Source organism: Siniperca chuatsi, linkage group LG6 (assembly GCF_020085105.1).
Source record: "Siniperca chuatsi isolate FFG_IHB_CAS linkage group LG6, ASM2008510v1, whole genome shotgun sequence".
In the NCBI taxonomy this organism is placed as follows: Eukaryota; Metazoa; Chordata; class Actinopteri; order Centrarchiformes; family Sinipercidae; genus Siniperca; species Siniperca chuatsi.
The window spans coordinates 11120290-11146828 of record NC_058047.1 but is presented as its reverse complement, the minus strand read 5'-3'; the positions used below and the strand labels follow the sequence as shown (position 1 = coordinate 11146828).

The following is a 26539-nucleotide window of genomic DNA, read 5'->3' as shown; positions in this document are numbered from 1 at the left end:
CATAAACACTGACGCTATGGCCAGCACCACTCAAATCCAGCTAAATCAAATTTAACTTTATTATCCAAAGGAAGAAACTGATTTGGTCAGAGGTGCATACAGGAGTGAAAACGGGTAACAGTACAGAAAAGTAAAAGTACAAAGTAGAGTAGGCAGTAAGTAAAGTAGTAAGACAATCCATAAAAGGGACATTACAGTACTAGGACAATACTTATTAAATACTCAGACAACAAAATGCATTCTTTTTAAACCTAAAACAAAGGTTGACCTGTAGGACAGACGATTTAAAGAGAGGTGGATGACTAATTATATTCTCATGGAGTGTAATGTGAGCTGCCTTTCTCCAGAAACACATTACATACTGCAGAGCAGTTTGGCAGGTATGATAAAGCGAAGAGGGAAAGATTGAGTAGCTGAAATCTCTTGTTTGACAAAACAATCTCACCACAGGGTCCAATTAGTAGCTGTTCGGGAGCTTTTGAGCCTATTACACAATCTTCCTTAAGACAAGTCCTTCAAATACTCAGAGAAATCTTGATAACTGGGCCAACTCCATGTGCTGTGGAAGATCGTCTGATACAATCGAAAGCTCCAGAACAGCTACTAAATGGACTTTGTGGTGAGCTTGTTTTTCCAGGGTTAAGCATGATCTTTCAGTCTCAGCTGGAGGTTTATTTTCTCTACCGAGTGTTCAACCTGGCCAGTGGCCCACGGGTAATTTGAGCTTGAGTCCCCTGTTACAGACTGAACGATTCATCAGAAAATAATTGTCAGATTAAGTGATACTCCATTAGCTGCAGTGCCAGGCTGCTCTGCTCCGTGCCCGTGATGCCGTTTTGCCACGGCCTCGTGGGATTTAAGATGTATTCTTTTAAATCCATGGAAAGACATCCATCAGCTCTCTCTCCTCTGGAAGCTGCCCAGTAAAACCACAGTCTGCTGCTGCTGCCTCTCAGCAGCTCAGCAGTCAGTGCCTTGCTCAAGAGCTCCAGCAGTGTTTGTTTCACATGCTGGGACTTGCATTTGGTTGCTATGCACTGTGTTGGTGCACTGCTAAAGGGTAAAAACGAACACGAGATAAAGAAACTGCAGCCTAAAACGAATTAAGTTTAACTTAATTTAAATAAATTAAAGCTACGATGGTAATTCTGTTTTATATTTCAGCATGAAAGCTAATTCTTCACCTTGGAAATAGTCCAACTTAAGGTCCACTCACGAGCTTTGCCCAGAGCTTTTAACCACATCTCAGTGTCTCTGGGGATTTGAACATTTAATAGTCACTTTACTGCAAAACATGTCATTTTTCCAGCATGCAGAAAAAGTTTAAGATCACCATTGCATTATTAGAAATGTGATCAAATGCAGTCAAACGGATGGAGAGAGAGAGAGAGCACACATTAATAGCACCACAAAATACAAACACACTTGTAACAGGTGGAGGTTTTTTTTACATTGAGGGTTTGTAAATCATACTCAGGTAGTTCCATCTGACATGAGAGGTGTGTTTTGTTACTGATACGACTGAATAAATGTGTTTGTTATGGCAACACACGTCATGAATGCCGCTCAACCAGCAGAGCCAGGCTGCTGCTCCAATTTAATTATCTCTCAGACAAACTAAGTTAAACCTCTAAAGTACAAAGTCAGTTCTTTTAAAGACTATAGCGAGGGAATAAAACAGCTCTTTCTTAAATAAAAGTTAGTTTAATCTACTTGGGGACACGCAGAAAAATATATGATGTATCCTCGTGCTGGATTTTGGTGGAAGAGACTGTTTTTAAGTAAATTATATGCTCAAATATTGTGTTTTGCATGGACTCCAGAAAGACTAGCTTTTGCTTTGCAGAAGTTAATAAGGGCTCTAAAATATATTACATGAAATAAAACAGGCTGTTTATTTATCTTAAAGTCATAAATTGTGATCTCCAGCTGCCAACAGTTCAGCCACTTTCTGCTTCTGCACCTCTGCACAGACACGTATGAACATGACCTCCTTAAGAAAATTATAAAAATGTGTCACTGACAATAACATCTAAACATCTGTTTGAAAAATACATTCAGAAATACACTTTGAAAAGTCTAAGTCAGCCCACTGGGGGGAGCTGAACAGCTACAATAAAAACACTATAATAAACAGTGGATCCAGACTATCTATTGCCAATACATTATATAATAAATATTATATACTAGATATCAGTGTGTGTCAGTGTTGTCCAACTCAGAGCCATAGCTAGCACTGAGGACACTGAGAACATGTCCTCAGTGTTGTTGTGGGAGTTTTAACAGCCCGAGAAAATGTTTACCTTCTACAAGTACATACATATTACACTTGGTGTACAGAATTTAGTATTTTTCCGTCAGAATTATATTGTTGAGAAGCTTTTGAAACAGCATTTAACCTTCATGTACGAGATCAAATTTACAGAAAGTATATTTTAACAGTTAAATCGATGTAGAAATGTCGAAAAATCGCCAATTTTACATTAAGAACATCTGACAGACCTTTATTTTTGGTTGTTAGCTAAACTTTCTGCATGGGGTGATTTGGATACATGACTTCAGTATTTCTAAAATCCTGGCTGCAGCCCTGGTCCACCTCTCACGTGATGGAGGCTCCTGTCACAGCAACAGAGAAACCAAACATGCAGGGCCGTGGGAGACACTGAGGAGAGGACATGTCCTCTGTATGTTTTCTGGGAATATACATTTTATATTTTACAGCACTGAATGGTATCTACATCTGACTTCTAACACAAAATAAATGAGTTACTATTTTGTTCCTGGCAGCGTGGACAAGGTTTAAAAACACACTTAGATCTTCATGTTATATTTAAATTTAGTATAATTATTTCTGGTATCAGAATTAGTGTATTGGGGGATTTGGACTTAGACCTCAGTATTTCTCAAATGGGCCCTGCTTTTACATTTTCTGAACAATGTTTTTGTATTTAATGGTCTTTTTGGATTACCTTGTCATTGAATATAGCCTAAATATGTGGTCACCCTCCTAACCCTGATGTCCCATGAAAGTCTAAAAACTGACTCAGAGGATTCTCCAAACTAAATGTTTTGGGGATGAAATGGCGCAAATATTATGAGCTATCACAAATGATAATCAATGGCGTTCAAACGCGACATAAACATATATATTATGAGCAAAGAAACACAACATTGTGACCTGGTTGTCAACGTTACAGCAGCGCCATCTGCAGCTCGAGCTCATACAGGCACGGGAAGCACCAGTCTGACGTAACCAGAATCTCAAAGATGGCGGCGTTAGCTGGTAAGTGATGTTTTGACTGAAATTATACGCTTTTAAAAAACATTATTGTGTTTTCAGACGTATGTTATTTACAGCATGTAAAAATGAAGCACATAAAAGTACACTACCCAATGGTTTGACTGTGTCAGTAATCGGATTTGCAACTTGTAGTGAATGCGCACACTGACCTTGCTCTGTCTGCGTTAGCATGGAGGCTAACCAGGTTAGCTAACAGCAGCGCTTACATGAACTCCAGCAGCAATTCTAGTAGCAGTCAAAGTGCAAGCTAGCATTAGCTAACACACACAACGACATATGCTATCTTTAAAGTAACCAGAGTGTCTGTTATTTTAGTAAAACTTAATTTACATTGTGGGTGGACTACCATACCAGATATGGCGTTAGCCCCAGTGCGTATTATCCACCTTGGAGAAGATTGTCATACCAAACTCCTCTTGAAAACTCTGCCATTTTGGGGTTCCCACCTGTATTTGCGAAAATTATACCGCCTGAAGTATCACTTAAGGTATTACAAATCGCCAGGGGCTAATCTCAAATTCGGCATGCATTAAGCACACCAAGCAGCACGAAATACAGTAAAAAATATAGTGCACAAAGATTTGACTGTACTGTACAAAACAACATAGAAGGGGTGTTCATATCGTGTTCAATTGTATATATTTTGATTATATTGAGAACAGCACAATTTGGCCGATTTACCAGAAGACCTGAATGATTCAGACATGGTCTCGGTTTACATTCTACCTGTGCGGTGTAAATGGGGCTACTTTGCAGAAGTGTTTGGCGTGAGGTTATTTCACCAGGGTTAAACTTTTGTGCCCATCACAAAGTTGTCTGTGCTGCTTGCTAGCAAAGTATCGATTTATGTAACACCTGAATGCACTGTTTAAACAAGTTCATCCCTTGGTCAGTGATTGGACAATACATCTGAAGTACTTACAATATATCATTATTTTTATAAAATTTCTTCAGTTTGTTAAATGCTTTTATTTTGCAGCGCCTCGCCTGGCCATGTTTGGCTGCTTTTCAACAAGGTAAGAACCTTCTAATCCTCTTCCTTGTTTCGAAACTTATTTTAACCCAGCTCTGTCCAGCTGGTCCTACAGCTGCGTGATCTTTCATATCCACATAAACACATTCATTACTTGGCTATTGCAAAGGTCCAACTAATTAAATTCAACCTCAGTAGGCAGTAAATGCAGGGTGGAATATTCAGTTTCAATTCAATTTTATTTATACAGCGCCAATTCATAACAGAAGTTATCTCGTTGCACTTTTCCTATAGAGCAGGTCTAGGCCGTATATTATTTACAGAGACATCAACAATTCCCACCAAGAGCAAGCACCTTGGGGACAGTGGCAAGGAAAAACTTCCTTTAAGAGGCAGAAACCTCGAGCAGAAGCAGACTCAGCCATCTGCCGCTGTCGGAATATCCACTAAAAAGTCTATTTATTTACCACATCACAGTAGATCATGTAACACTGATAAGTACATACAGTGTTTTCTGTATCCAACAACTTCCTTCCAACCTACCCAGTTTTTATTTTTATTCATTTTTGTCAAGTTCTCTGTTTTGAGGTCAGATTATCTCCCATTGAAGAGAATAACAAGCTGAAACAATCCTTACTTAGAAGCAAGTGCTGAGACATTTGCTGTGCTTTACAGGCTGTGCGGCCTTGCTTTTGGCAGCAGGAGCGCTCAGCCTGTATGCTGCTCAGAGGAACAGTCAAGTTAATCCTTTTAAGCATTATCAAGTTTATGAAGCTCAGACAAAATCATTGTCTCCCACATCCCAATCTGCCCATCTGTCCATCACACACACAATGCCTTGAAATGAAGAAATTTCACACCGTACTATTACAATATTGTCCCCTTGTGGAACTGACTGTTTTTGGGCTTTCCATTATTTCATTGACTGTGTTAATATATGCATATGTTATGATTAAAATGAGAATACATTAACTTTTCCCATTACCTTTTGGGTCATTCAATTAATTGACTTTCAAGACGTTATTTTCTCGCCAGCATTTTTTGTTGTTCCTGGTGTTTATCCCTCTGACCGTCTCTCCATCCAACAGGCCCATTTCAGTGTTTGCTGTTCAACAGAAGAGTCTGCACAGCAGTGCAAAAAGCGTGAATACCACCACGACGTGAGTTTTAGTATTTAAAAATACTCTGGTGCAAATATCAGAATGAAGAACAAACACACAGTAAACAGTCTGCACATGGTAAAGATCCCCTCCGTCCTTCTGTTGCAGTGTGGTTCCAGTCAGAGAGAAGAGCACGGCAGTGGCAGCAGCCAAGCCAGCATCTGTAGCCAGCAGCAAGGGGGAGTATGTTATCACTAAGCTGGACGACTTGGTTAACTGGGCACGCAGGGTGAGTAGATGAGAAGATGTTGGCTGTGTTAACACCCACATATGTGGGGGGGGTTAATCAAAGTCTGCAGTGTTTTCTCATTTACATTACATCCTCATTTGTCCAACTGAGAGTCAGACTGTTTGATCTCAGGTAACACACTTGGAAATAAAGCCAAGTCCTCTGTCTAGAGACGTGTGTTGTGACTCTAGCTTGCAGTGTGTGACTGTTTGCTGTTGGTTAGTGGTGTTTCCTTTTGTAAATGTATCTCTGTCTATCATCTTTAAATTACCGTTGTGCCATATGTCAGTCATATTGAGTTGAATATGACTAAACAGTGTTTGTCAGCTGTACCAGAGGCCTGACAGTCACAGTTTTGAAGGCAGCAAAAGCAAAATTAGAGAGGTGTCAACAAGCCAGAGAGTTGTTGCCTGAATTTCAGTGGCTGTAGATGCAAACACAGCACAGAATAATGTCATTGCCTCTTAAAGCTGATATGTTGATGCATCTCTAGTCTACATGTGCTACCTGCTGGTCTTGAACTGGTCTAGCAATGTGTTGAAGAAAGTAATGTGTGTTTGTGTGTGTGTTTTTGGAGTCACCATAAGTAACTGTGTTAATGTGTCTGCAATGTTAGTGTTTTGTTGATTTATCGCGTCTCTGCTGTCCCCTCAGAGCTCTCTGTGGCCCATGACCTTTGGCCTGGCATGCTGCGCGGTGGAGATGATGCACATGGCAGCGCCTCGTTACGACATGGACCGCTTCGGAGTGGTGTTCAGAGCAAGTCCCCGACAGGCTGATGTCATGATTGTGGCAGGAACGCTGACCAATAAGATGGCTCCGGCTCTGCGGAAGGTGAGGGAGGGAAAGGGTGGGATGTAACATCCTCAGTGATACTATTAGCATCTTACATTTAAGTGTAATTCAGCTAACGACACACCAAACAACACCCCAACCCCAAGGTCTGTTAAATGGAGGAAGAATTATGGAAAACCTGGTTTTCTGCACTGCTCGTTGACATTGTCAGTTGCAAGTGCTCTCGCTCAGACTTTTCTGTCTGCAGGACGCTTAGAACAGTATAGCTGTTTAAATGCTGGCTGGATTATGACCAGCCTGTCGGTGGATTGGTAGACTGGCATGAAGCCTTCCTCCAGCTGAAAGGACAGATTAGTTCTTAGTCAGATATTATATAAGAGTGACTGAACTGCGTCTTCTTTCCAACAGGTGTACGACCAGATGCCTGAGCCCAGATACGTTATTTCCATGGGAAGGTAAGTTAACTCCTGACGAGATTTATATCACTAGCGGTGTAGTCTGTCCTGCATCCATAAAGTCTCCACAGCTGATCTGATACTAACATTTACTGTTTCTCAATGTTTAGCTTTGCTTAGCTTTGTTTCACCCAGTATTGTTTGAGTCGTGTCTTTTATTGTGGTTGTGGTCTGCTGCAAGTTGAATGTTTTTGCACTTTTATAGCTGTCTTAATTCCTAATGTATGGGTTTTGGGTTAGGGTCTAAACGTTCACAGTAAGTGTCTTAATAACTAAGGGTGTCCTCATAATTTTCCTCTTCTAGCTGTGCTAATGGAGGAGGCTACTACCACTACTCCTACGCTGTCGTCAGAGGTTGCGACCGAATCGTACCGGTGGACATTTATGTTCCAGGTAAACTTTACTGCACAATATGGAAATTATAAAAATGTAGACATTCCTTTATAAATGGCAATGAAAAATACTGCCCATTAAAATTAGGACATTTAAACATACATTTTATGGCCAAAAGTATGTGGACAGCTTTGTGGCTCTGGGTCCTTTATTTCCAATAAGTAATAATAATTTTAATGTTACAGCATACAATGATAATTTAGACAATAGTGCGCTTCTAACTTTGTGGCAACGCTTCAAAGACCCTTCTGTTTCAACATAATACCCCTGTGCACAAAGACAGGTCCATAAAGAAATGGTTTTCAGAGTTTGGTGCGGAAGAATTTGACTGGCCCTGACCTCAACCCCATCCAACACCTTTGTGATGGAATAAAATGCTGAGTGCAAGTCACATCAGTGGCCGACCTCACTGATGCTCTTGTGGCTGAATTTGGGGGGGGGTAAAAAAATCCCTGAAGCCAGGTTATAAAATCTTGTAGGGAGCCTTCACAGAACAGTGGAGACTGGTTTTAGAAAGAGATGTTCAACAATCACATAAGGGTGTAATGTTTGGGTGTCCACTTACTTATGGCCACGTAGGATGAGTCCAGACAAGTTGCAGTAAACGGTTTAATAACAGCTAAAATTCAGTGCTCGTGGTAGCCACAACTCTAGTGCATAATTAAGGATCACGTTTAGGAACAGAAGTAGTTGTACAATTAACAGTAGTACTATAAGTACTTGTAATTGTATTATTGTTATTTGTAGTAGCTGCAATGTAGCAGTAGATTTATTACCAAACACTTTATAAATATTATAAATAAATACTGGTAATATTAGTAGTGCTGGTAGTACTTGTGTACATGATGACTGCATTGCTGTCTTGCTGTCAGTATGACTGCAAATACAGCAGCCTTCATACTGCATATTGAATTGATGTCCAGTCATTATTTAGTGGTATCAAGGACCAGATAATTAATTGACAGATGCTGTTCATCAGTCAGACTGAACTTCTGTGTCCCTAGGATCTGAACTGAAATCTCCGCCAAAGGATATGTAAGAGTTGCTCTGTTTTTTCTCACTTGTCCTCAGGTTGTCCCCCCACTGCAGAGGCTCTCCTCTACGGGACTTTACAGCTGCAGAAGAAAATCAAGCGTGAGAAGAAGATGAGGATCTGGTATCGGAAGTGAATGTGTTATATATGAGTGTGTGCGTGTTTCTGGTATGTAAATGTTCTGTTTCTGGTTTCATTTGGAGCGCTGCTCCTCTTCCATGTAGAGCTGCAGGAACTAACCTCAATAAAATCATTGTTGTAATTTACACACAGTGCACTGCTGCTTATTTTCAACCAAACACAGCAGCGGTCACAGATTTTCTGCTTCTTTAGTTTAGTATTAATATCTGAAGACTGTTTCTGTAACAGGAAAAACGTGTTACCCACAAGGTTTTGGCTTGTTTCAGAATTTGAACCACAATTTGAATTGTAATTCATATTTTATTCAAGTAGCCATATTCAGTATTTTTCTCATTTTTAATATCAAACTCTGTTAGTCATGACTGTAAGATAAGAGCGTCGTCCTATATTAAATATTATGTTGAATAAACTGGGCTCACATTACACTAACATCTGGTGTGTCATTCTTCTGTGACCACTAAAGCCAAGTTTAAGCCACTAGGTGGCTCCTGTGATCACCAACTCTGACCTTCACTGTTCTGTGTTGACAGTAGTGGTTAGAAGCAAAATGCATTTTTATTGTGTGTTAACTGTTTATTTAAGTCAGAAGTCATGATCTGCTAAAACACTGTGCAAACCCACAAAGTGAAGTACCAAGTCAAAGGTGAATTTCTATTAACAAATCTGTGTGAATTGTCTTTTGTTCTCTGAACAAAATCAGCTGCAGTATTTTGGATATTCAGCTAGAACTGTAAACCAGCTCCTATACTTATGTATGCAGAGAGAGAAAGCAGAGTTGCTTTTATGCATCTTCAGTGTGAATCAACAGTCACAGGTACAGTCCTCTGTGCTGTTGAAGGGTTCTTCAGTGAGACACTTGAGTCCTTCTCGCCTATAAGTTGCTTGGAATGACTGCTTTTGTGCTGTGATGGCTGTGCTGTACCAAAAAGATTAAAGTGAAACATTGTCATGTTGACAATGACCATTTACTGATTAAAGATTGATTAATGTGTTATGTTTTAAAACTGCATCTACATAATGTGTACCCAGTTACTGGGATTCTTTAAACATTAAAACACATGAATGAGGCAGCAAAAAAGCAGTAATCAGTCATATTTACTGTATAATGAAGAAGCTTCAGTCTCATTGACTGATACTGAGTGTATGAGGCCAATCTTGATATTTTAGAGTAAAGAAAATCTATTGATTTTAACATAAAAGCAAAATATTTTGAATAAGGATCCCTTAAATTGAAAAAGGAACTCAGCAGGACATTTTACAGGTGAAGAATAAACTTGTCAGTGCTCTGGTGACGATGGTGACACTTTCTAAATGACCTCAAACATAACTTCAGCATTTCTTAACTACAATTTCCTGTATTTGACCAACATATTTGCTGATACGGATATATCTGAGAACTTATGAGCTAAGATAGTGGTACTCCAAAAACAATCCCAACAGTCTGGCCTCACTTTACCATTTTCTTGTACCATTTTATATTCTCCAATATATCTGTGACACACATGTCAAGCGTCGCGTGGAGCAGCCATAAACACAGCGGACACGGAAACACTTAACATCAAGATATTGGTGCTAGTGTATCACAAGAGATCTTATACCGCAAACAATACATCACAACAGCAATTATTTGCCCAACTCCTACAGGTTACTAAGTAAGTAGAAGCACTGTAGGGATATTTTCAATATCAATTAATCAGCTGATTATTTTTTAGATTGATCAATTAATGGTTTTGTCTATAAAATTTTCAAAAATTGTGAGAAATGCATATATAACTTCTCAAACCCCAGGAGGCATCTTCACATCCATTGTTTTATCTGACCAACAGTATAAAACCTCATAGATAGTAAGTTTACTACCAGATATGACAAAGAAAAGAAGTATAATCCTCACATTTGAGAAGCTGAAACCAGAGAATCTAGAAAAATGACCGACCGACCGATTATTTAAGTCATTTCTTGCTCTCTTAGCTGTTTTTGCCTCTTCATATTTCTCTGTATGAGTGTGTTGACTTAGCTACTTAAAATATGAGTCATGTGCTCCTGATTCAGATCTGCGATCCGCCAGCTGCTGTTTCCCACCTGACTGCAGCCTTGCATTGCGTCATCCGACCAGCTAAAGATTAATGTGTCCTCACCAGGTGGTAACTTATTCTCATGTGTTCAGGAAACACACACTGTTATCTACGACCATAAATTTAAACATGCTGTATGCTGTACTCTGTGTCCATCTCAGTGGACTGCTTAACAGCTGACTTACTGTTTTAATAAAGGCGTTTCATTATGCAGAAAGCTAAACATTAAACACGTATTAAAGGCCGTTCCAAACATGTTTTCCCTTAAATCTTCATGCTTATTCTTATTTGTAAAAACTGAACACTAAGTTTGGAAAAGCCCACTCCTAACATACATGCCACTGAGCAATTTTGCATTGATTTGGCATTTCATAGACAAATTCCCACAGGAATAACATAAATCTGCTGTGTTGAACAGAGAGTAGAGAAGATGTCTGTGACATGCTGTGATATACCTACTGCTTGGTCTAAAATTGGGAAATGTGTGGCAGGAAAGATTCTGGGTGATTTAAGACCTAATACAGATGAGGCTCAGAGGGGTGTAAATGCATTTTTTGGTGGTTTCATGCTGTTGTCTCACATATTTGCTTCTGTGAAGAATAAAATGTATCAATGGACAGATGTGGCACTGGGAGAGAGCAGCTACACGACCATACTGCACACCAAAACTTCAGCTCAGATCAAGAAGTGAGTCTGTAAATAGCCGGAAATTTTGAAAATGAAACCACATGGGAAAAGAACATATGCTAAAATAAATGTATAATAAATACGAGCACCTTGTAAACTGAGTCGGGATGGAATTGGGTTTATTGAAAAATGGCAGACAGTGAAATAAACAGAATCAGGAGGTCAGCAGGGTCACATGAGAAGGCACATTTCAGTAAAAAAACAACAAAAAAAAAAACAATGTTGCAGCAGTGTCTTCGGACGTCACTCCTTGATGATGGTGGGAGTAATCATCTTATCGAAGGAATAATACTTGCACTCGCTGGGTGGTGCAATGTCCATGGTGGTGGTGCTAATCTTCTCCTTCTTGAAGCCGGCCTGGAGCAGATGAGGCATCTGGGTCTCCTGAAAATCATTAAAAGGCAGAGCTGGTCAGTGTGAGGCGGCTCACGGCTTTATCGGACCCTCCTGCCTGAGCTCGTTTATCATTAACTTTGAAACTATCGCAGCACGTAATTCAGGTCGCTCTCGGCTCAGCCATGATGGAGATGTGCACTCAGTGCTGTGCTACATGGATAAATATTAAATGAAAAGTCTAAACAGTCCTGTTGAAATACGTGTTCCCGGCCAGGAAGAACCAAACACATGTTGAAGATTCACAGGTACAGTACCTACAAGTACAGTTCAATCAATATCAGTGACTGAATGATTATACTGATATGTATTATGAGTATCAGTATCCAGTAACATGAACATTTGCCCTTCTTGTGCTAAAAATAATTTCAAGATATTGTATTTTCTGCAACACATGTCACTAAAACTCCACTGAAATCAAACTTATGACATTTTCAGGGTTAACAGATCAGACACCCTAAACGTGATGAAAGTCTTCAATAAAACATGTACTGTACAACCTGATCATATAGTGGTTGAAATAACTTGTGCCAATTCTACACTACATACTAATTTGAAGCAGGTTTTAAGTGACAGAATTACTAAAAAAAAGTCAGTATGCGTTCTAAAAACACTTGATTTTCGTGTGTGCTGATGACAGACACCGTTGTCCCACAATGCACTGCACAAAGGAAATGTTGGAGCTACCGACAGCTGCAAAACATTATAATAAATTGCAAATGGTGGTGAAACAGCTCCATAAAGAAAAAAGTATTAAGCTTTGGGAAAGACATATTGCTTTCTCTATGTGCAGTTTAAACGGCAGTGACATTTTAAAGTCGCAGTTTGATTTTGATTTGTCCAACAGTGCACGTATTGTATCATTTCCTGTTAGTATAAAACGGTAAAATATGTTTCTTTTATGCTAAATGCAAAAAACAGTATCCTATAATGCATAGTATAAAGTGCATACTGTATTAGTAAGTAGTATGGGATAAAAATAGAATGTGTTACGTTACACCACCTCTCGTTTCCCCTAAAACGCCCACCATGTAGAGATTTTACACTCACACAGAGCACAATGCAGTAAAGCCGAAGCAAGACAGGTTTCAGATGAATGAAGGGTAAGTTAAATTTTTTGTCCTTGCGGAGGTAATGAAGGCGACCAACCTCAAACATCTTGTCAATGTTGTCGTATTTGTTCTTGAGCAGCTCGCCCCAGGAGGTCAGGTTGCAGTAGGTGAGGACGCCGCCGGACTTCAGCAGCCTGTGAGCGTGACCCTGCACACAAACACAGACACACCACCAAATCAGTCCTTTAGCGCTGTCAGGATACGACCTGAAGAAGACAGACAGGCTACATTTTATGCACCAAATGAAGGGTGATGTATGACTGATGCCAATATCGTTACACTAAAGTCAGTAACACTTTAATCCACTTTTCATGCAAACAATTCCAAGTATTCAGCGATTATCCTCCAGAATTTTAATCTTTTCAGGATTTTGTGTAACTTACTGGGGTGTTGTGTGTGGATTTTAACTACCTACCTTAATGAAGTCAAACTGGTGAGTGTGCCATGTTTCCTCTGACAGAGGGTATGTGTCATACAGGATACCTGGGAGAAGAGGGACACAGTGTTAGCAGTGTGCATTCAACATGTAAATCTCTTTTTTCTGCATTTGTTTTTATGGCTCCTTAATATCTCTTTATCCATCAAGTAGTGAAATGGGGCAGTGGCTCAGAGTGTGTTCATCTGTTCATCAAACATGAGATCTCTGACACCAGTGGTCGACATTTTGAGGACCCTTGAATGAATTATGCATCCTCACACTGAGTTTCAGCAATCAATAACTTTAAACTGAGCAGCCAAACCAGGGCGCAGTAATGCTTTTTTACCCCGATGTAGTAACTGACACTCCACTCGTCAGATTTTGATGAAGCTAAAGAGATGACACTGTTTGACAGTGTTGTGGTGTTTAAAAAAGGAAACAGATTTCTTTGATTTGTACCAACTGTCTGCTCTGATTTTCTTCAAAACATATCAAACTGTAAACTCGGGATTGTGCATCAAGCTAAACTGTGAGCTGAATATCTCCAAATGTGACTGAAGTTCCCCCACGTCTGGTTTGATTTCTTACCATCAAAGTGGTTGTCTGGCAGGGTGGGAACAACGTTCTCCCAGAGGCCCTTCAGAGGGACGACCTGCAGCAACATAAACACCAACTTCACTCATCCGCTTCTTCGCATTTAAGGACAGTAACCGTAAATGAGACCTGCAAGCAGGTGTACATGTTCCAAAGATCCAATATAGGCGGATAATATTGGCCTGACGATATATCAGTTGGGTTTACTGACCTTATGTGGCTGAGACTTGGCCCAGTTCTCCAGTCTGGCAAAGACGCCGTCGTTGCACTCGATGATCCAGTGCTCCTCGATGGGGAAAGACTCAAGTTTAGTGGCGGCGATGGCCATGCCGAAACCGATCTCCAGAACCCGACCACCTACGGGACAAAACAAACAACACAATGTTTGTTTACTCTAAATGTCCTTGGATAGCTTGGGTGCTGTGATACTGTGTGTATGTGAGTAGGCAGGGACATCGTGGTATTTCCCTACTTTTGTGACAAATTGGTACAACTACTAAATGCCCATGAAACACTGTGACATTTATTTCCTGTTGAAAGTTCAGTTTCAGGCAGTCAGTTGTCCAGTGGTCTAAGGTGCGTACAATGTAACTGCCATGGGTTCAATTCCAGCCAAGCATAGCTGTCTCTCTACAATGTTTGATACCAAAGTGCTCCTAAACAAAACCAAAGTCATTTGGGTTCCACTTGCACAACAACACCTCCGATCAGTAACATAGTGATGGCATTATTTTTGAGCCATTGCTCTTATGGACTAGCAAGACCATAGACCATACGCTCTGATGTTTAAGGTCTGAGTTTTCTCCCTGTGTTGGGTGTGGAGGGAAAGCCAGTTGGTGGTAATATGTGGTTGGACAGAAAGGCCAAAGTGTTTGATTTCCTTTCAGAGAAGCATATAAATAGATGAGGGTAAAGGCTATTTGTTGGTGCGTGACCCCTTCATAATGATTTACTGGGCCTTTAATCAGTAGCTCTGTGTAATACTCACTCACTCAAGGACAATTGACAGCAAACTGCATGGAGCTGGAGAAAATTACATTTTTACATCCTGTACACTCACATTCAAAATCGTTGCATGTAATTGCAGGCGGAAACACAAAAAAATCATTTTAATATCTGATTTAAAAATTCTCTGTTAAAATGTGAAAACTGACCACAGTCCAAAAAACATGTGATTTAAATTCATGTGTCTTTTCCTAAGTGGGGTTTGCATTAGTAAATACTGAAACAATCAATTTGAAGTTGCAATTTAAGAATTAATCTAAATATATTGTGACTGGCCAGAATGCATCTTTGATATATTTGCAGAAATAATGCAGATTAGTGGACACCATCAACATCATGGTAACAAAATGCATTTTCAGTGTCCAAAATTCCCATGTTTCATACTAATCTGAAAACAGTTAATGCAAAATAAATCTCTATGTGCATCTGTAGTGTAGACAGTTTCAGTACACATGCTTGTCTCTTCCCACATGTCTGCGAGGGTGTGTGGATCAGTCTATTTTCACATAAAGCTAAGAGCAGATGAGCTGTTTCCCCCTGCAGACTTCTTGGCCGCCCCCCTTGAGTAGAGTAACAGCTGCTGTAGTATTCACAGAGCACAGAGCACCATGCTGCTCACACATGTCATTTACCAAAAATGAATGAAAAGGCTAAAACGTGTGTTAAAAAACTCAGTATTAACAAAATCTAAAAAATAAAAACACCACCGCACAAACATTTTTTCCAATTTTTTTTAAAAATATTGTGATTTTTTTCTACTTCCATGAAAACCAGTTGTTTTGTTTTTTTACTTATAAAGTAAACTTTGAGGATAGTCAAAATGTGTGATTAAAATTAGTTTTTTTAATGCCCAGTACCCTTTTTAAAACACAATATCTTAATTTTTTAAACACAAACTATAGGGAAAACTGTACTCAAGCAACAGTTGGGTACAGTTTGCTGATTTAATACATAGGTTACTAAGAATATCTACTCGGTTTTCTGTGTATTATATTGTATGTTCACCTGACAGCAAGCAATGATATGGTAACATATGAATGGCCTATAACTGTTTACAAAGCTAATATCAATAATTCACCCTCTCAAAACAGCTATTTTGGGGAAGAGTCGTCCATTATCGGACGCAGCCATGAAAAGAGTACCGTGTCCGATAATGGATGCCGTCCTCTAACCGACATTTTTACCTTTTGAGGCTGCAACGGTGGAAAGAGAGTGCATGTACGGGGTCTCCCAGCGCTCCATCACGGGTTTGCCCATGATCTCCAGGTGTGTGTCGGTTTCATTGTAGCCGGCGCTAGCGTCGTGCCAGCAGGCCTTGCAGTCCTCTCCCTTGGAGAATATGGGCTGAGCCGCGGAGGTCATGTTGTTTTGATACGGAGGAGGCAGTGGTTGTGGCCTGGTTCTGGTAAACGGTGTGGCGGACTGTTGCCTCCACACGGAAGAGGGTGAAAGGCTGGAGGCGGCGGTTTATATCGGGCTCAGAAGTGCTGACACCGCCGTTGTTTCACGAGCCTTCAGGTCAAAAAGCACACACACACACACATTCCCAGAGAAGGAACAGTGGAGCCCAAGATCCTCCGGAGACAAGATGATTCACTCAGCGGTAAATAACTGGCTAACTTGAGCTCTGCAACATGTAAACCTGCAGTAAAGTTCATGGTGCTCAGTGTGAAAGTGTTTTTCAGTAGTATTTTTTTTTTGGCTGGAACAATTCTGCGATAGTTAAGACATTTAAAAAAAAAATGCTGTTGCATAGTTTATAGCACCCAATGCATGGCTGTTTTTATGTGTTTTTAACAGTGGTGGAAGTCAACTAAGTACACTTACTCAAGTACTGTACTTAAGTACAATTTTGAGGTACTATTTCCATTTTCTGCTAGCAGTGTATAAAGTAGTTGAAATTAGCCCCACCTTCCTACCTACCAGCTGCAACATTAAAGTGATGTGTACATTAATGTATCACTGATTCTAATATAATATACATTATTCTGAAATGGGCCATTGTGCACAATGTGTACTTTTACTTTTTGTACTTTGAGTATATTTTGATGCTGATACTTTTACTTGAGTGAAATTTTGAATGCAGGGCTTTAACTTGTATTTCTACACTGTGGTATTGCTACTTTTATTTAAGTAAAAGATCTGAATACTTCTTCCACCACTGATTCTTTTTGGACAGCAGTGGAGTAACCACTATGGGGGATGAGACTTCAGAGTCACTGTGTCTGGCTCAGAAATAGAGCAGCACACAACCCCCCTAAGACTGAAACTAGTTGTCTTTACACTTAGGTTTTTCTACAGATTAAACAAATGGAATCTAATGTGTTAATTCTAATAATAATTAGTGAGCTTTAGCGGTGCTGGTAGATGGATTTTTGTATATTTGGAGAGAGCCAGGCTAGCTGTTTCCCCCATGTTTCCAGTGTTTATGCTAAGCTATGCTAACTGTCACCCAGCTGCTCTCGGTAAGAAAGCTAATAAGCAGATTTCCCAAAATAACAAATTCCTTGTAAAGAGCAAGCATATTAGTTTTTTAACTTGAGTGACTGTTCTCAAATCAAATGCTCCAGGTTTGTTTAGTAAGTGAATTGAATCATGCTTCATTTAAAGAGTGAGGGGCAGGGTTTCCCCCCTGAAGGGCAACACACACCGGTGGCACATCATGGGCCGTTTTGATGCACCAAGTTGGGATTGTCTTGTCAAATGGTGTTTCCTGTTTGGAGTAGACTGTGGATTGTTTGTGCGGTACCCAGAACGAGCAGCAGAGTGAGAGCTCTCTTTGTTTATCTGCTCTCTGAGTGTTGTGGACAGCTGAAGTCCATTGCACTGGATCCTTTCACTCACATGTACATTTGCTCGTATTGCATAACATTATTTGAGAATTGATTTACTGGATGTGTAGCATAGGAAGAGCCTTTATTAGACTTGTTAAAAGCTGCTATATTTATGAAAAACTGCATATTTTTGTATTACTGCCCTAAATGTTTTTGACATTTTAAAACTGACTTGTAAATGCACCAGTTTCGAGTTCACAGCTGTTTTGACTGCCGCTGCTCCTCCTTCTGTGCAGAAATATTTTATCCCCCTCTTTTCTAAAAACACAACTGATCCAGGACCTCTTATTTAAACTAAAACTTGTTCTTCCTATATTTGTATTGGGATGATGATGTGCAAATATTATAAGTTCCTGCAGGGACAGTATAATCCTGATTATATAGCATTATATGAAATTAGCATTAGGTGTGATAAGGTCACTATAAATTTACAACTGATTACAACAGACACTACAGATCTCTATACGTGCATTACAGGATTATAATGGTCATAACAGTTTATAAAATACTACTGAGCAAGTTAATGCCGATACATTATAGATTCATGTAGGAATATTAAATACATACTAATAATAGCATTTAGAACTGAAACAATTAGTTGATTAGACGATCATAGAAAATTACTTGGCAACTATTTCGATAATCGATTGATCCTTTGATTACTTTCTTAAACAAAAATGGCGAAAATTGTCTTAGTTTTCTATGCTAATAAACTTAATAACTTTGGGTTTTGGACTGTTGGTCAAACAAGACATTTTAAGACGTCACCTGTGATGGACATTTATTTGCCATTTGCTGACATTTTATAAACTAAAGAATTATTCAGTTAATCTAGAAAATAATTGATAATGGAGAATTGTTTGTGCAGCCCTAATAGCATTGGATTTTAGGTTCTCATAAATTCTCTGAGGAATACAGAGACACTATAATTCACTATGCACATTGCACAAACTGTCATTTAAATAAGTCATATTGTACATATTCTTTACTATTTTCTAATGATACTTTTTAATTTCTTATTGTCAGTTTTATATTTATGATTCTTGACCTGCAGTACTTGCTTTATCTTTAATATTTCTACTATGTTTTTTGTTTTGCACCAAAATACCAAAGCAAAATCCTCAGTAATAAAGCTGATTCTGAATAGTATTAGGATCATATTTAATTAAATTTTTCATTAAGGGTGTCAAACATTTAACTTGAAAATGACAGGGGACCTGAAAACAAGTCCCACTCTGCCCCCAAACCCCTAATAAACCATAATTATACTATTTTTCAACGTCACTTTTCCTATGTGTTGTATGTCTCACTGCACAATGAGACAGAATGACAGTCGGAAATGGATCATCTGATCATCTTCACAGCTCCTCTGCCCTGGTTACCCATCATCCACTTCAGTCCCATTAGGTGAAGCTGAGTGGGACCGGCTCCTCAGTGAGGGTCCTCATCAAATCGCAGGTTTTCATCCACCTACCACTCTTACATGAGGCTCTTCATTCGCACTGCCTTTGAATAATACTTATTTCCACAGAAGCTCACATTCGTGCAGCAACCACAGCACTCTGACACGGGAAACAATAAACCATTACTCTTTTTGTGCCGTTCTCAAACGTTGTCATGTCACAGACCCCCAAAAAGCCCATCAGAAGCTTTTTGATGAGATTTAGCTGTGGGAAATGTCCCACTTTGGTAAATGTTGGTATTGAATTGCAGAACTACTTGGGCAGACGAGAGTGAAACCTAACTGGGATCATTTCCAGTGATTTCAATTACAGTACTTTCAAGGATATCAGTTATATCAATGCATAAGAGGACTTACAAAACATTACACAGTTGCTAACCCTTCACTGTAAAGACCCTCAGGTCCTCAGTTCAGGGATTGCTGGCTGGTCCAAGGTCTTAACTAAAACCTAAAGGTGAACGTGCCTTTGCTGTTGTTTCCTTCTCTACTTTGGATTAACATTTCTCAAAGCCACATGACGGCTAAATCACTGCAAAATATTTTAAATATACATCTTAAGACCCATATTTTCATTGTTGTACATTGTTGTGTCTGTGTTTTATAAACATTGTCCTGTCTGTCATCTTTAAAATTACATATTACAGTGTTCTCATCCTAATCAACCAACGCTAATTACCAAAACATATAAAATAAATACCTATAACATAAAACAACAGATAAAAACAACACAAAACTACATTTCATATTGAAACCTTTAAAACTGTTAAGTGAACTGTTATCATAAAAGAATATCATAAAAACAAACTAGGATTAAAATACTTGATGTTTTAAACATTGCTAGCTAACATTTATTGAATGATTTATTTACTCCTTAACCCCTGCAAACACTTGAATCCTGCAGTCTTTGCACTCCCCTCATTCCCACAATAAACCAAGTCTCTGTTTGCACCATTTAGTTTTTCTTTTTTTATTTCTTCATTTAGTGTTACTTTTTAATATTTTTTTCAATTTTATTGCCTATTATTGTTTATATTCTATTCTAATTTAAATATTTTAATCTATTTATACATTTTCTGTGTGTGTAGCGTGGAGGGGATTCCAACTGCATTTCATTGTGCAATCCTGTGTTGTATAATGGCAATAAACTGAACCCTGATACCTGATAATTGAAAACACCTTCGAAGACCACTCAATAACTCCTTAACCTTAGATGATATAAATCTCTTCTGGAATCCCAATATTACTTTAATTTCACTGTAATGACTTTATAATATTTCAGTAGCATTTATAGTTTCCTCTCATCGCATATTCTTGGGGACCGGTTCTGTTTCACTTTGAGTATCAACATCATAGATCTTCTTCAGAATTGGACAAACAACATGCACTTTATCATACTGCCTCTTTGTTTGACTCGCACATTTATCTCATTTACCTGTTTCCCCCTCCCATATAAAATGCTGCTGTCTTCAGCATTCCTCTATCCAGCTCATGCGAAAGGTAACGTCCAGTAATCAGAGTCAAAGGGCAGAAGTCTTCCACAGGTCAGCCCGATAATCCCTTGTTTCGTTATCAGTCAGTTTAGAGTTCCCTTGTGTTTCAATTCACATCACAACAGATTTCACCTACAGATGTTGAGTCAAAGAAACGATCATGTGACTCACATCTTCCATCTGCCCAAAATGAGATGGGTAGCCTTGTGTGTAGTTACAGAAAACTGTGGTGTAGTCTCTTTGCAGTCCGGATCAGCATGTCGTCATTTTAGGTATTGATTTATGCTGTTTTGTGTGCTGTAATACTGTATTTTTACCTAATAAATGAGGTTTGGTAGTCTAATGTCACATGACACAGTGTCATCATATTATTTATGGATTTAACTGTCCATCAGGTTAATGACAAATAGTTTTGGGTTTAAAAACATGTTACACATTTATGTCAAATCATATTTTACCAAAATAATGTTTTTCCAACAGGAACAAACCACAGACAGCAGCCCCCCTGGTGGTAGTTACTATCAATACGTCTGATTTCATCCACTTGGTAGCACAAATAGTGCAAATATGTCAAAACAGGCTTTGATGAATGCAGCAAAACCACCAAACTTAATAAAATCAAAATTATCTGTTCTACAACTTGTGAAAATGGACGGTATCTTATTGTTAACTTTTGGATGTGGTGAAGTTCAACATTGCAGTAACATTTTCAAGTTGTAGCAGTGAGATGTCATCCCAGTGTTTTCTTCTTGCAATATTACAGGACTAGGACCACATCAAAAGTCAAGACCCTTGATTCAAATGCAGTTAATTGAGGTACTAAAGCATTTGAATCAGTCAACTGCAGTATCTCACTGGTCATAAGGTTTACTCTCAAGAACAATCCAAACAAGTTGTCAGTCACAGATAAGTGTACTCAGTCAACTGTAAGCTGTTTAAACCCTCTGGCTTTTATTCCTTTTTTCTCTAAAGTAAACGCCACCCATTAAACTCCAAACAGGGTAAAACAAACACTTGAACATTTGAAGACCAAGTATCCCACCACTCCTCCCCAGTGGGGAAGTACAGAGGAACTCTCTCCTACCAAATGAGCAGTTTGAGGGGATTACAGGATGTTATACTACGAGCTGCCGTAGTGAAGAAGGAATAAGTCAATACACAAGTAGTTGGTCGGATTTCAGTTTATATCTGTCCAAAACTCAAGCTACACTGGGATTGTTTGTTTAACAAGATATAGGCCATGATTATTGCACACTGCTGTGTAAATCATGTGGACTGTGGAAGTTAAGATTTTAACCAGATGTAGTATTGAAGAGATTACAGTTTATATTGCTCTGCCAAATCTATATGAGTAAGTAAGTTATGTGGAGTTTATTTCCAAATTGCAATATATCTTTGTCCAGACCTTTGAATCTGCCCGCTCCACAAGTTGACAGTTCTGTCTGATATCAAGCTAAATATATACTCCATTGGAAGACCTCATAATGTAAGATCTATCAAATACTGAGTGTTTACAGCAGCATGTGTAAAAGTGAAATCAGCATTTTGTAGTATTCACACAGCAAAACAGACTTTTAATACTCCAGCACCCATTTAACAGCTTATCAAGCAATATGTTATTTATTTTACAATGTAAAACATTAAGTCTGATCATTATTTCATTAGCCTAAGCTAGCCACCATACTTACTATGTTTGTTTTTATTTATTGAATTTTAGATATGTGGATATTTTTAAAAAGTTTAAAAACTATTAAGAATGTGTTCTGTGAATCATCTAGAAGATTGACTAGGGTATTGTTTTTTTGAAAGAGATGTTGCTGTGATAACCATAAACAAAATGTTATTTATTTGCCTCCACTGTGTTATGATGGTGGCATAAATCTCAGAGATGGATATCTCAAAACCTGTAAACATAAAACCCTGTCTGCATGGCTAGATACCACCACTGAGAAATTGCTTTGTGTGTGTGTGTGTGTGTGTGTGTTTGGGTGAACTGACCCTTAACTCTGAGAAATGTATCCTGCCATCTTTTATGTTTCAGTTACAGGCTTTCTCTACAGTTGCTGTAGTAACCCGTGTTCACCCTGTCATACCACAGACAGGCAGATGTGTGGCAAACTGCTGTCAAGAGCATGTTGTTGGACACAGTTTGTATAACACATGTTGACCCATTAACAATGGTGGCAAATATATATTTTACTGATTCTCATGTTGGTGTATTCCCTCTGTGGATAATGTACCATCGGCTCAGATTTGGAGGGAAATCTGCTGGATTGGTGTGCAGCACACAACAGGAAGAGGGTGCTGTTTATGTTGTTTGTGCTTTAAGCTAATGGAGCTTAAGCTTGAGAAACAGTTCATGGCAACGGCAGTCTATGGCTTTGTGGTTTTATGATAATTGTCTCAGATGGATGATACAAGGTTGACTTTCACGCAATAGTAGTGTTGCAAAGTTGCCTGTAGGTTGAATGCCTTGGGATCTGAGTTTAACTTGTAGCACTTATCCACATCAGATTGTACTTAAAAAATATGAAGATAATGAAAAATAGCTCCACGTCTTACACACTGTATCGCGTGCACGGTCGTAGCAAGATACAGATACAGATAACCCACACTCGCACTCACAGATAAGTACTCTTCTTGTTTATTGTGGCTTATCACTGAAACGCGTTTGGGGTTTTTTTTTTGCCCACAATAAACAAGAAGAATACTTATCTGTGAGTGCGAGTGTGGGTTTTTTGGTTTGTTTTCAACTTAAAAAATATGATCCACTGATTAGAAAACACTGTATCTGTCACATCTGAGGAGAAAATATCTGAACTGGCTCCCTTTTCACAAAGAGTTGCAGTTCTGTCACTGGCTTTAAAGCCACACTGAAAAGTCTGCTAACTCTGTAACCTGCTTTGTATACACACATCCTTGCTTTTAATTTGTCTAACATACAGTCGCTGCTGACATGGTGTGTAATGTACTGCTGTGTGTAATTTTGTATTATGTGTCCTGTTTGTCTAGTTTATTTAGTGCTGTTCTGTCACTGTGGCTGTGTTTTAATTGTGACCTGCCAAAGGACTGCAGGAGAAAATTAGCTTTAAGCTAACTCTGGTACAATACATCAAACGGTAACATTTATGTTTAATATGTACATAAATTACATGGTCCATTACAAATAAAATAAAAAATCAATTGATCTGCAGTGTGAATGTAGCTGAATATAATTTGTCAGTTCTGATTATTGATTATAAGAGCCTTTCTAACATAACCAGAGTAACTAAAAGAGGGAATAGTTACAGACAATCCAGAGGACATGAGGTAATCACACCATCATGACATTGTCTTCTCCTCCTCCTGCTCTATTTTGACTCTTCATTAACAATATAGAACCCATTACAGGCGAGACAGTCTCCTCTGAGAAACACGATCAAGCTGTTTTCTCACATATGTTGTAATTTCTAATAAAAACAACCCTGTTTTGATGGACTCCAGTCCCAGTGGAGAATATGTTATAAATCTTGACACACTGATGTGTGACCTCATTTTGTCCTCCAAAATGTTATTAAAGAGATAAAGAGAAACAAGAACATCCTTCAGACACAAACATTAAGCTGAATGAGAAGGTGAATCTCATTCTGACATTTATAGTCCCCACTGGGAGCTCTGTATAAGTTTGGGGAATATTCCAAAATCGATATTGTGTGCTTCTATTTTAATTGTTAATTAGTTCTACAATTATTGCTTGACGTAAACTACATATTTGACTCTGCATATACACAATAGATAGCTAGACAGGCAGACCCATAGATAGACAGCATGTGTACCAATATGATGGTCTAGTTTTCATAATTAAGTTAAGACCTTGCAAGTAAAGGAAGCCAGCTTTAGTAGATTCTCTGCTACAATTGCTGATATGAGTCTATGAGAAATGTCCCACTTCTTGGTGCAAGTAGAGGCTGATATGCTGAATGTTTTTTCCCATCTGGCAGAACATTTTTTCACTAAATCTGACATGACTTGAATGCAGGTATTGTTGAACCTTCAGGAAGTGTTGTGGTGTTAATTCAATAAAACATCTATGATAGGATGTTAAACTATTCAAAAACCAAAAAGTGTACAGAGGGCTGCTCTCTAAAACATACAGTCAGTTTTTCTAAAACAATATGAGTTTTCCTCTCTAGTAAAACACAGTTGTACCCTGAAAATGAAAGCCTTCCTGTTTGTGAGTACATTTTTATACCTAAGAAGCTTGTAACAAAATAGTTAGATTTTAAGTAAATGGTTGAAACAGTAGGCTATTTCTTTGATTGGTGATAAAACTTTAATGATCCCCATCAAAAACTGCTTCATTGCAGAAGCAAATAATAACTGAAAAAGTGCAAAAGTAAAAGGGAATATTGATAAAAAATAGTAAGTAAATAGGATTATTCACAACCACATATGGCAATGTATAATGTATTTTCCAGAGGTGGAAAAAAGTATTTACATAATTTACTAAAGTAAAAGAAGCAATACCACCATATAGAAATTCTCCATCACAAGTAAAAGCCCTGCATTCAAATTTTTAAGTAAAAGTACAGAAGTATTGGCAACAAAATGCACTTTAAAGTATCAAAAGTCAAATTACTCATTATGCAGCACGGCCCCTGTCAGTACTATTGTATTGCTGGATAATTATTACAGCTGCATTAAGATTTAAGCATGACATTTATGGTGTCGTTGGTCGATGTGGAGCTAATTTGAACTACTTTATGTACTTTTGGTACTAGTTTAATCTACAGTAATGTATCATATTTTATGAACTGATGTTATGTTTTGTGAGTAAAATCTTAAGTAACTAAAGTAACTCGTAACTACAGCTGTGAGATAAGTGTAGTGGAATACAAAGTATAATACTTTCCTCTGAGATGTCATAAAGTGTAAAATAACATAAAATGAAAATACTCAAGTAAAGTACAAGTACCTCAAAATTGTACTTAAGTACAGTGTTTGAGTACATTTACTTAGTTACTTTCCAGTATCAGTATTTACCTCATTTATTTTACAAATGCAGATGGAAGAGTTCATTGGATGTTGCCGGTAATGTAGAAATGTGAGTGAAATGTGTTCAACTTACACATAGTCACTGTTTCTGTATGTACTGTAATTCTTCAGCTCTATTATTTCAATCTGGAAACAAATATATTATCTGGAAGTTGTTTAGTTCTCTGTGCATGAACACTACTGTGCATCTGTGGCTTGTTAACATGAGCACAGTTTTGCACACTTTGTATTGTGCAGAGCACTCAGACTTCAGTCGCTCATGTTGTCACAGGCTATTTTTAAAAGGAAGTTAATGGGCATTGTGCCTGAAAGGTGTTATCCAATCACACTACATTATGTGTCACCTCTGTCACTTAGATTTACATTTCATAATTTAAATGTCACTGTTTAATTGTTGTCACTTCACTTGTGTGGTGTTTTATTAACTCAACCATATACTGGATATCTCGTGATCATCTCTGTGCACTTTTCAGGAACAGAAAAGTAATGGCTGCATTTGCATGAAATTTGTTGTTCACACAAAGAGGAGGACAGCATTTGATTTTAGATACTAGGATGTTCAATTGGACTATTGTTCTAAGCCACTGCTTTAGATTTTAAACTTTAAATTGTGAAATATGATAAGATAGCAATTTACTTAGCCGTACCTCATATTCAAACTGAGCTTGGAAAAAAATGTTTTAAATACAATGCTCTATAGGTGGAATGACTTGCAAATTAAGTTAAAATCTCTTATTCCATCTGACTTCAAAACATTACATCATGCGCTCTGAACTCCACTGGTTACTGTTTTCTTTAATGTTGGTACTAATTTGTCCATTGTGTTATGTCATTTTCTGACTGAATTGTATTTGTTTATGCTTTTATAATGCATATGATTTTTTTTCTTGTAAGCAGGTCTCTTGTTTTCAATTAGTTTAACTGTTTAAATTAACATAACATAATGTGGCCTGTAGAC

The 26539-nt window shown here is 38.3% G+C and overlaps 3 protein-coding genes across 4 annotated transcripts in view; 2 read left to right on the top strand and 1 right to left on the bottom strand.

Annotated features, from left to right (window-relative positions):
* The first annotated feature begins 3173 nt into the window (after positions 1-3173).
* ndufs7 (NADH:ubiquinone oxidoreductase core subunit S7) lies at positions 3174-8909 on the top strand. Its single transcript, XM_044200525.1, has 8 exons — positions 3174-3283; positions 4281-4317; positions 5363-5434; positions 5543-5663; positions 6318-6497; positions 6867-6913; positions 7218-7306; positions 8378-8909. Exons 1-8 carry the CDS (start codon positions 3268-3270, stop codon positions 8473-8475), a joined length of 660 nt encoding a protein of 219 aa, XP_044056460.1. The 5' UTR covers positions 3174-3267; the 3' UTR covers positions 8476-8909.
* Positions 8910-11341: 2432 nt separating this feature from the next.
* On the bottom strand, positions 11342-16133 carry gamt (guanidinoacetate N-methyltransferase). Its single transcript, XM_044200524.1, has 6 exons — positions 15946-16133; positions 13968-14113; positions 13751-13814; positions 13160-13227; positions 12782-12892; positions 11342-11623 (listed from the first exon to the last, which is right to left on the bottom strand). Exons 1-6 carry the CDS (start codon positions 16121-16123, stop codon positions 11483-11485), a joined length of 708 nt encoding a protein of 235 aa, XP_044056459.1. The 5' UTR covers positions 16124-16133; the 3' UTR covers positions 11342-11482.
* A 96-nt stretch (positions 16134-16229) lies between these two features.
* Positions 16230-26539, top strand: part of dazap1 (DAZ associated protein 1) — a 32233-nt gene continuing 21923 nt past the window's right edge. The window contains exons 1-2 of one of the 2 annotated variants that reach the window (XM_044200509.1): positions 16235-16364; positions 25592-25630. In XM_044200509.1, coding sequence (XP_044056444.1) covers positions 25629-25630 — 2 coding nt within the window. In that variant the 5' untranslated portion in view covers positions 16235-16364; positions 25592-25628. Of the gene's footprint in view, positions 16365-25591; positions 25631-26539 lie in introns of both variants that reach the window. The other variant, XM_044200514.1, reaches the window with a different exon arrangement.

Excerpts from the sequence above, each read along its gene's own strand:
- ndufs7 (XM_044200525.1), top strand. Across the intron at positions 6,498-6,866 it reads TGGCTCCGGCTCTGCGGAAG|GTGTACGACCAGATGCCTGA; the intron begins GTGAGGGAGGGA and ends TCTTTCCAACAG. Across the intron at positions 7,307-8,377 it reads GGTGGACATTTATGTTCCAG|GTTGTCCCCCCACTGCAGAG; the intron begins GTAAACTTTACT and ends ACTTGTCCTCAG.
- gamt (XM_044200524.1), bottom strand. The coding sequence starts at position 16,123 with ATGACCTCCGCGGCTCAGCCCATATTCTCCAAGGGAGAGGACTGCAAG. Across the intron at positions 14,114-15,945 it reads CACCGTTGCAGCCTCAAAAG|GTGGTCGGGTTCTGGAGATC; the intron begins GTAAAAATGTCG and ends TTTGTCCCGTAG. Across the intron at positions 12,893-13,159 it reads ACCAGTTTGACTTCATTAAG|GGTCACGCTCACAGGCTGCT; the intron begins GTAGGTAGTTAA and ends GTTTGTGTGCAG.